Consider the following 10,822-nt stretch of genomic DNA (forward strand, 5'->3'; position numbering starts at 1 on the left):
TGTAGGTAAAAGTAAAGGTTTTCCCCTGACATTGTCTAGTCATGTCCGACTCTGGGGATTGGTGCTCATCTCCATTTCTAAGCTGAAGCGCCGGCATTGTCCGTAGACACCTCCAAGGTCATGTGGCCATCATAACTGCATGGAGCACCGTTACCTTCCCACGGGACCGGTACCTATTGATCTACTTACATTTGCATGTTTTCAAACTGCTAGGCTGGCAGAAACTGGGGCTAACAGCGGGAGCTCATCCCACTGCCTAGATTCGAACCGCATTTTTAAAGTGGTCTGACCCTGCTGTTAAATAATTTGCAACAACACAGTGATAAATCCCTGCCTGACAGGAGCTAGAGGCTTTAACATACTGCCATAGCCATAGAACTCATTGGTCATCTTTCAGTATATGTTTCATAAGGAAATCTTGCAACAGAACAGGCCTACAGAGAATAGGCAGTTCCACCTCTTTTGATACAAAATCATAAAGGTGTTTATATCGTGATTAGCCTTTTTATAGTTAAGTCACTCAGCTGTTTGCCATTTAGCAGGAATATAGTCAATCCTCTTTGGATTTATGGTGGAAGCTCTTTTTAGCTTAGGAACATCTGTTTTAATTCAATGTTCATGATTTTAACTGTTAATTTTTGTATTTGATTTTGTTGTATTTTGTGTTTTATATTTATTGATATGTTATTAATGTTTATTCCATTTTCTGAATATTATTGTATTGCACTTATTGTATTATTTATGTTTTAAGCTGCTCCAAGTCCCCTGGGGAGATGGGGTGGGATATAAATAAACTTTATGATTGGGTTGTTATGAGTTTTCTGGGCTGTATGAGCATGTTCCAGAAGCATTGTTTCCTGACATTTTGCCTGCATATATTGCAGGCATTCTTAGAGATTGTGAGGTCTGTTGTGAAATCCCCCAGGCAGTAAGCGCCCAGTCCTTGAAGCTGTAAGGCCATTCAATGCTAATCAAGGTTGCCAATTACTACATTAACACTTGCCTCAAACAGACAAGAGTTGTTTTTTTTCTCCCACCCTGGACTTTCCACAGATATATAAACTCTTTTTGCCAAGTTTTCAACAGACCTCACAACCTTTGAGGATGCCTGCCATAGATGCAGGAGAAACGTCAGAAGAGAATGCTTCTGGAACACGCCCATACAGCCCGGAAAACTCACAGCAACCCCGTCATTCTGGCTATGAAAGCCTTCGTCAACACAACTTTATTATTATTTGTCCACGGATTCTGAATTCACGGATTCAACCACCTATGGTTTGAAATATTCCAAAAAATTCCAAAAGGAAACCTTGCTTTTGCCATTTTAAACACGGGGCCCCGTTTTATAATGTCATTGTATCGAATGAACCTTGAGCACCCACGGATGTTGGGTTCCAGAGGGCTGGAGCAAAACCCCAGGGGATACCGAAAGTTTGTGTTGCGACTTCGTGTTTCCCGAGGAACTGAAAACACAGCGTGCTTCTGAAGGCCACAACTTTTCTACCAGTCTCCTCCTCGCGCTATCCAATCGTCTCTGCTTAATAACTAGAAGGCAGTACTCTGCACACACTCCAGGCGGGTCTATCGTTTCAATTTCCAGAAAGGACACTAGGCAGTGATCAAACCCGACCACGCCGCCCCCTCACAGCTTCCCCGCGGCCCACTCACGAAGAAAAGATCCCGCTTCCCCAGCACGGTCTCCAGCTCCGGCATCGCAGCCTCTTCCTGCTCGGTCCAAACACGGCGCGCAAAAATGACGTCGAGGTATTGGCCGTCAACCTTCCAGCTCTCCTCTGCCTCCCCCTCCCCCTCCCCCTTCGGTTTGGCCGCGCGGCGTCCCCCCCGATCCAATTGGCCGCCAGCGAGTGGAGGGCGTGTTCTTCGCAGCTCTCCTACGGCCGCCATGTTAGTCCCGCCCGCCATCTTGGAAAGGGTTTCGGGGAGGAGTTAATGGAGGCCGGGGGCGTGAGCGCCTCAGGGACTGTTCGCCGCCTCGATGGGGGTGAAGCTGGAGGTGTTCCGGGTCCGTGGCCCAGGTTCCTCGGGGAAGGATGGAGGGAAGCGTGGGCCCGCTGGCCTTTGCGGGAAGTCCGTTGGCGGCCTCTTGGCCCGAGGGGAAGGAAGCCGGCTGGGAGGGGACCTGCGGGGCGGGCACACCTCTCTGCCTCCAGCGTTGCTTCGGCTGTGGAGGGATGCGTTTGTAATCGTGAGCCCCTTTGGGCGCCAGTGATGGGCGGGGGATGGAATCCGATGATGATGATGATGATGATGATGATGATGATAAAAATAATGGCGATCATACGGTAATTATCATCACCATCATCATATGAGTTTTCTCGGGTGTATGGCCATGTTCCAGAAGCATTCTCTTCTGACGTTTCGCCCACATCTATGGCAGGCATTCTCCGAGGTTGTGAGGTCTGTTGGAAACCAGGCAAGTGGGTTTATATATCTGTGGAAAGTCCAGGGTGCGAGAAAGAATTCTTGTCTGTTGAAGGCAAGTGTTAATGTAGCATTTGACCAGCTTGATTAGCATTGAATAGCCCGGCAACTGCAAAGTCTGGCTGTTTCCTGCCTGGGGGAATCCTTTGTTGGGAGGTGTTAGCTGGCCCTGATTGTTTCCTGTTCGGAATTCCCCTGCTTTTTGAATGTTGTTCTTTATTTACTGTCCAGAGTCTAGGGCTTTTTAATACTGGTAGCCAGATCTTGTTCATTTTCATTGTTTCTTCCTTTCTATTGAAGTTGGGTTTTAATGTCTTCTCTGTGTAGCCTGACATGGTGGTTGTTAAAGTAGTCCAGCATTTCTGTGTTCTCAAATCATATGCTGTGTCCAGGTTGGTTCATCAAGTGCTCTTCTATGGCTGACTTCTCTGGTTGAATTAGTCTGCAGTGCATCCCGTGTTCCTTGATTCATATTTGGGACAGTAAATAAAGAACACCACTCAGAAAACAAAGGAATTCCAGGCATAAATCAATCAGGGCCAGTTAACACCTCCCAACAAATGATTCTCCCAGGCAGGAATCAGCCAGGCATAGAAGCTGAATGACTATTCAGTGCTAATCAATGTGATTTATTGCAACATTCACACTTGCCTTCATCAGACAAGAGTTCTTTCTCCCACCCTGGGCATTCCACAGATATATAAACCTCACTTGCCTAGTTTCACCCAGCCTTCACAACCTCTGAGGATGTCTGCCATAGATGTGGGTGAAACGTCAGGAGAGAATGCTTCTGGATTGCATTTTTTTTTTGCAATATTTCATATTATTTCAACATTACAATATCTTAGTTTCCATTGGTGCTCATATTTACACACTCCATTTCCATGTAACATTGCTTTTATATGCACCTCTCTTTTTATACATCCTTCTCTTTAAAAAAGGAAAAAATAAAAATAGGGAGGGTAAAAAGAGGGGGGATATAGGTGATCTCTGGTCTATCCCAATTTAATTACAATGATATTATGATATCATAATATCATATGCTTCACCCTCTAGACCTCTCTATATCAACTCTTTTCTCATATTATTGTTGCAGTTTCATTTTATACGCTGATCCTCAATTTTTTTTGGGGGGGGGAAGGAATATTATTATTTTATTATGGTGGGAGTGTTCTGGACACTCCTCTTCCCATCCAGTTGCTTTGTCTGTGGGGTGATGGGTTTTGAATTATATTGTATTCTTTAAAATTGTGGTCTGTTATGAGTCTCAATTTGGGAGCGAAAGATATATAATAATCAGGATGAGGATGTAAAAGGAGCATCCACAAGACTGCTAGAGTTGACCTGATTTAATCACAAAATGAATGTCTGGAATATGTGCATTGCCTATATATGCATGATTTTAGGACAAATAAAATGCAATCTTGATTTAGTGCCCAGGATGGTGCTTTGTTATCGCCTGTCTTGCTGTTGGGCACAATGCTTTCTGCTGCCCTTGGTTGCTTGCTGATTTGGTTCTTCCTTTTACAAAGGTCATGCCAAATGAATGGCTGTTCTCAAGTGCAGTAAACCCTTTGAATGAATTGCCAAATGATAACCCACAATTATTTAAATTTTGTTGCTTAAGAGGGGTCACACCTCCTGGGATAATGCAGATTGGGTTCAGGCCCCAGTGGTTAATATGTGTGGCATCAGATGGTGGTCTTTTATGCAGAAACAACTGCACCTTTAGAAGTTTAGGAATATTGGTATGTTTCCCCCTCTTCCATAGGGGTTAACCAGTTTCTTTAGCAGAAGAGGAGAGATGGGAGAGATTTTGTCCTCATGGAGAAAGTTGGATGCAGTCTAATGAAACTGCATGTTACCCCTTTATGGACTGATATAACCAGTGTATCTTTATCGCCTTCTAACTTGTCTCCTTCTTCTCTAGATGATGCTGTATCTGTCATTCCCTGTTGCTATGTTCTGGATTTCAAACCAGGCAGAATATTTTGAAGAATATGTAGTCAAACGAAAGGTTAGTATTCTGCTACAATTAGAAATGGAGTAAAAGTGTGGTCTAGAATAGTGATTTCCAGGAGTTTTTTCTTTCTGTCCTAAGGTAGTGCTGTTGGCTTCAGCGTTGAGTTTGGAATTGGAAAAAAACCCCTCTGTTGTTCTTTTACTGTATTTTCATTGAAACCCTTGCTTGGCTCTGACAAGGCTCTAAGAAGCCCTTGGAGGGATAAGAATATTTTAACATGGGAGTCAGAATGTCTATTCTATCTCAGGAAATAGTTCATATAACTAATGGCTGTTCTTTCTTCCTGTTCAGCTTTACACCTGAGCACAGCATTTTGTAATTTGTACTTGCTTTCTTAGGTGGGACAGTGACAGACTGATGAAGTTTAGAGAACCCTAACATTCTGACTTCCCAACCCTTCCTCTATTTGAGATAATCCAGAATAGATACTTTTAGATTAATTTGTGAAATGTAAAACAAGGCTATCAATGTACTCTTATTTCTTTTCTTCCCACAGAGGGAGATCTATCCACCTGAAGATGATTACCAGGTAAATGTACCTCAACAATGAATTGCATTATCTAGATAACAGATTTCTAGTAGAATTGACATTTCTCTCTTTGGCAGAGAAAAGAGCTAGAAGACTTCAAAGAGCGCATGAGGAAGAAGCGGGAGGAGCGGCTGCTGCAAATGGCAAAGGAGTAATGGTGTGGCCTGTTCTGTCTACAATTTGAAGCACTTTCAAGAAATTTCCCATCACTATAGTCCTTTTCAGTTTAAACTGATTGTGTTCTTCCTAAAGACTGTGATGACAGAATGAAGGGACTCACAATACAGATCTACATGATATTCCCCAGTAATGATTCTGTATGTGACTAGAGCCTTTGGGGATAATATTGGAGAGTGGGAGGAGGACACAGATTATGGTCAGCTGTTTCTGTCATTTCCTCCTGCCTCTTGATGTGCACAGCTTTTGACATTTTAGCCTCAGTTCGACTCTTCTCCCTATTGAGTGACTTTGAATAAAAGCACTACACAAGAAGACTGAAGCAGTGCATATCCTGGTATTTTCTGATGTGCACTTGGATTATTAGATGAGAAATAGTTTACCAGCAATACAGCCATTATCAGCACAACTGCCACAACCATGGCTGCCCCCATCACCCCAGCCAAGTCAATTGCCAGCATAGCAACCAGAAACCAAGCTTTGCCTCTGTTTTGTACCTCAAACTGAAACAGTGGGAAAAATCTCCCATGAGCTATATTGGTAGTGGTGATTTTTAATGTGTCTTAAACTATCTGGGGTTGTGGGTGAATAATAATATGATCAATATTGATGGCACAATGCTGTTAAATATATTTACATCATTTCAAGTAGTTCTAAAAAACTCTGAAGTGGGAGCATTGGCATCAAAATAGCAAATGAGGTTCAGATTTATTGTCAGCAAAGGCAATATTATTCAAATTTGGAAAGAAAAACAGTCAGTGACTGATCAAGAGAAAGTGTTCTAGGAGATAGCTTCAAGAAAGTGTCAACCCAGTGTACAGTTGCTATAAAAATATCCACAGTCATAATTAGAATAGAACTTAAAACTACAGGCTGAATATCTTGATCACTAAATCTTCCAAAATCCTACCCACTCCTTCAAGGCAACGGTTGTGGTTCTGCTGGTTTGTAGGCTGAATGTGGGTGGCTGACAAATTCCAAGGAAGAGACTGGAGAAAGACACTAAGCTGGGTAGAGATTCAAGACCAGAACAAATGAGAGAATCTGCAATAACGAGAGGTACAGATTTACACTAAGCATTTTGCTTGGATTCTGGCCATCTTACAAATCTTCATTCTCTACCCTCACATCTCACCCAGAACACAAGTAGCGAACAAAGAAGACCCAAATCTGGAGAGGAACGCAAGCACACTCGCAAAGTGTAATAAAATGGCACATGTGCAGACCAACAGGACTTTCTCTACCAATAAAAAGAGGAAGCGTTTGTGTTTATCTATAGCGCAGAAAGTTAAGCTGTTGGAGAAATTGGATAGTGGTGTAAGTGTGAAACACCTTACACTAGAATATGGTGTTGGAATGACCACTATATATGATCTAAAGAAACAGAAGGATAAACTGTTGAAATTCTATGCTGAAAGTGATGAAGAAAAGTTAATGAAAAATAGAAAAACACTACATAAAGCTAAAAATGAAGATCTTGATCGTGTATTGAAAGAGTGGATCCGTCAGCGTCGCACCGAACACCTGCCACTTAATGGTATGCTGATCATGAAACAAGCAAAGATCTATCACAGTGAACTGAAAATTGAAGGGAACTGTGAATACTCAAAGGGCTGGTTGCAGAAATTTAAGAAACGGCATGGCATTACATTTTTAAAGATTCAGGGTGGTAAAACATCTGATCACAAAGCTCCGGAAAAAATTGTTGACAAGTTTATCGAGGTCATCACTGATAAAAATCTGACCCCCAAACAAGTCCATAATGCTGATGAAACATCACAGTTTGGGCATTATTGCGCCAAGAAGACACTGACAACAGCTGATGAGATAGGAATTAGGGATGTCAAGGATAGAATAAATGTGCTGGGTTGTGCTAATGCAGCAGGCAGGCACAAGTGTAAACTTGTGATAGGCAAAAGTTTGCATCCTCACTGTTTTGAAGGAGTAACTTATTTACCAATTCGTGACTATGCTAACGTAAAGTCTTGGATCACCAATGGTATTTTTTCTGATTGGTTTTACAAACATTGTGTACCTGCAGCTCATGCTCACTGCAGGGAAACTGGACTGAACAATGACTGCAAGATTTTGTTATTCCTTAACAGCTGTTCTGCTCTTCCTCTAGTTGAAATTCTAATAAAACACAATGTTCATGCCATATTTCCCCCCTCAAATGTGACTTCAGGAATTCAGCCATGCAATCAGAGTATCCTTAGATCAATGAAGACTAAATATAAAACCCTTTTCCTGAACAGCATGTTAGCAGCAGTGAACAAAGGCATGGGTGTGGAAGGTTTTCAGGAGTTCAGTATGAAGGATGTGCGTGTTGTTACCAATGCTTGGAACACAGCGACTAGAAATACAGTTGTGCAGGCCTGGCACAACTATCGTCTGTGCTGATGATGAGCAAGCTGATGAATTTGAAGGATGCTATATATCAAATGAGAAAACAGTGACTCCTGGCCTTGCATATACAAAAAACATAACAGCAAAGCCCATCAGTAAGTTGGAAGAAGTCGGTAATGAAGTTTTTAGCATTGGTATTTAGAGTCCTGTTGCTCATTCATTGGCTGACTGTGAAATAGTTGAAATAGGGTGATTGTGATAGTGATTGTGAAGATGACATAGTGAACACTGCATAAAAAGTGCCTATAAATGACATGGTAAAAATGTGTGACAAGCCTTGAGCAGCAAGCATTTGTAAAAACAAAAAGTTTGTAAAACTGAAAAGAATTCTAAGACAAAAAAATTATGATTGAGGCAGATGTCGGGGGGGGGGGGGGGGCTCAAAAAGCCATCCAGAAGAATGCCTCCTTGTCCCTAGAGTATTTCTTTCCAGATTACTCAACTGATATTCCTTCTCACCTTAAAAAATTGTTCAGTAAACTTTTAATCAAAACACAGCATTGTAGGTGGAGGCCAAACTCCTATCATTGTTTTTTGTTACAGTTGTTTAAATTGTGTTCTAGGGATGCTATTGTGCTGCATAATTACCTGAACACTTTATTTTTCACTGTGCTAATTGTGTCTCATATTTTTTTATTGTTAAGTATGTATTAATAAGTGTAAGAATTGATTTCTTACCTGATAGCATATACATTCAGAGTCAGAAATGACAGTGATGTCAAATAACCACAAATATCTACATGGATGGCTGGGATGGTGGCAGCTTTGTTTTCTGATAATTCAGTGAAACAAATTTTGATTCATGCACAAAATTATTGAAAATTCTACCTTCAGGCTGTGTGTATAAGGTGTATATGAAACAAACGAATGTTGTGTTTAAACTAGGGTTCCAGCTCATTCTTAATGCAAAGCATAGAAGATTCGAGCTTCATAATGTTCATGATAGATATCAATACTTCATGGAGTTCTGTTCAGATGTCATCACATAAATAACCACCCATTATACGTATAGTTATAAGAAAAAGGTTTTTTTTATTTCAATTATATATTGAAATAGATCTTGTCAAGAGGGAGTCCTTAGGAAAGGTAGAAGTGAATATAGTAGAAGTACGTATATTTAATGGGAAGTTAATACACTAGATGGATCAGAGAAACAAGATACATGCTTATTTCTAAGGGCAACACATCTTGAAGAGAAGCCATATCATAATCTCAGTTCAGAGCATCAGAAAGTTGGTTTTTCGACTTACTCCCAGAATCCTGTTGGCAACATTTGCAGAGGGATTCTGGGAGTTTTAGTCCCACAAATAGTATTTCCAGATTCAGAGAAGGCTTTGAGGGTGGTCTATTATTTTGCGGTTGCTTATTTTAGATCCGAATTGCTAACTTCCCCAGACATCATTATGACCAGGGAATTCTGGGAGTTGGGGTCCAGGAAGCAACTTTTTGCAGTTCTGCTTTTAATGGAATTGCAAGAAACCAAATACATTTCAGGAGAGGTCTCTAGATAGAAAATATGTTTGTAAATTTGGGGTGGAGAAAACCTGGTCTCTAGCACTGGGGTGAAGAAAGGTTGAAGCCAAGCATGGTAAATTTGGTAGAGATGGTCTTTCAGATCTAGGTATTTAGGAAGAGGTGCTAGGATCCTGAGTACTGGCATGTTTGGAAGTTGGGCTTTTTAATTGGCCTGTAACAGCTTCCAAATGCTTCTCATGGATGCGGTTGATGAAAGAGAAATAATCATCCATTGGTGTGATGTTGACAGATGGATTATCTGAAGCAGCACCTTCTGATAAAGCCAAGGTCATACTTTCCTGTTAAAGCAAACAGAAACGTCAGTTCTTTGTGTATTTTCGTTTTTTGCAACAACATTGCTGAATAATAAGGAGGTATGCACCTTTTTAGCCATTTGCCTGCGATCATACTTGGGGACAGATTGTTCCAGTCTGGTATGTAATTAGGGAAAAATGAAATAATTGTTTACCATGCCTGTAAACAATACCAACAAGAAGATTTAATGTACCTCAAATTATTTTGCTAATTTGTGAAGTGAATTGCTGTTAATTTGTTTTGGCTATGGGTATGGAGAGAGTTAATATTTCCTGTCAATCTCTGCCTCATAAAATGAATCTGCATCTCCTCTATGTATAAATCTGAGTGTTTCCCCCAGATGTTAATTATATTCTTTTATTTCCAGAGGTACAATTTTAATTATTTTTTTTCATTCAATAAACTTGTTGCTTATGGCAACCCTAACACTATCCTATCATGCGTTTTTCTTGGCACGATTTGTTCAGAGAGGGTTTTGCTTTTGCTTCCTCTGAAGCTGAGAGAGTGACTTGCTTGACATCATCCAGTGGGTTTCCAAAGCTGAGCCTGGATTTGAACCCTGGTCTCCAGAGTTGTAGTCCAATGCTCAAACCATTACACCACACTGTTGGGAATTATCCTGGACTACTCAAGTCTAGATGTAGTTAGATAGATGATAGAGTTAGATTGAGGGAATCCTTTCCCTGTTTCCAAAGCATGCCTAGATAGGCTCTACTGTGTTTTCACTCTATCCTGTTTACGTCACATCCCTTACTTTGAAGTTAGTAGAAATGTGAATCTCTAGGGACAGTAACTTCTCATTGGTCAGAATGTCTTTTATGGCCCCAATAAACTGGACCATGAGATTGGAACCATTTTGGTTCTCTCTTCTCCCTTTGTTCTTCTAGCTAACAAGAAGCATCTTGCTGTCTCTCCTGGCAAGATGTAACTATTTAGATGTTTGTTATTTTTACTTTCTTATTTTTCCTTAGAAACTAGTCTAGAGTAGACTAGACAGCTCCCAAGCCTTTCTATCTACAATGGAGTTATTTTTACCTGAATAAATACTTTTTGAACTTTTACTGAGACTCTGCAGTCCATTGCAATCCTAAATGGTCAAAGGCTTCTCTTGCTCACCCCGTGTAAGTAATTGCTGCATTTAAAAGCTTTGTTTTTGCTACTCTGCTGATTTTTGGTGGAATCTCCCACAGAGAGGGTTAAATTGAGTCTAACCACTCAGAGATTACCACAACACACACTAGTGGTCAACCAGTGTTCCTGTGCCAAAATTATCAAATGTTTGGGAACCAAGCCATATGAGGAATAGCTGAGGGAGCTGGGTATGTTTAGCTTGGAAAAAAGAAGGCTGAGAAGAGACATAATAGCCATGTTTGAATATTTGAAGAATGTCACATTGAGGAGCAATCTTGTTTTCT

General features: G+C 40.9%; 2 protein-coding genes across 3 annotated transcripts in view; one reads left to right on the top strand and one right to left on the bottom strand.

The window, feature by feature from the left end:
- The window catches only part of xab2 (XPA binding protein 2), a 20,902-nt gene extending 18,979 nt beyond the window's left edge, over positions 1-1,923 (bottom strand). Inside the window, exon 1 of the mRNA XM_003217062.3 lies at positions 1,669-1,923. Coding sequence (XP_003217110.2) covers positions 1,669-1,923 — 255 coding nt within the window. The remainder of the gene's footprint in view (positions 1-1,668) is intronic.
- Positions 1,885-9,838, top strand: LOC100567767 (protein PET100 homolog, mitochondrial). 2 transcript variants are annotated; one of them, XM_003217061.3, is made up of 4 exons: positions 1,885-2,023; positions 4,373-4,459; positions 4,962-4,994; positions 5,072-9,838. In XM_003217061.3, the coding sequence occupies exons 1-4, from the start codon at positions 1,997-1,999 to the stop codon at positions 5,147-5,149; spliced, it is 225 nt and encodes a 74-aa protein (XP_003217109.1). In that variant the 5' UTR covers positions 1,885-1,996; the 3' UTR covers positions 5,150-9,838. The 2 variants fall into 2 exon arrangements, with proteins under 2 accessions (XP_003217109.1, XP_016846770.2); XM_016991281.2 differs by lacking the exon at positions 1,885-2,023 and adding an exon at positions 2,055-2,303.
- The last annotated feature ends 984 nt before the right edge of the window (positions 9,839-10,822 follow it).

Source organism: Anolis carolinensis, chromosome 2 (genome assembly GCF_035594765.1).
Source record: "Anolis carolinensis isolate JA03-04 chromosome 2, rAnoCar3.1.pri, whole genome shotgun sequence".
NCBI lineage: Eukaryota > Metazoa > Chordata > Lepidosauria > Squamata > Dactyloidae > Anolis > Anolis carolinensis.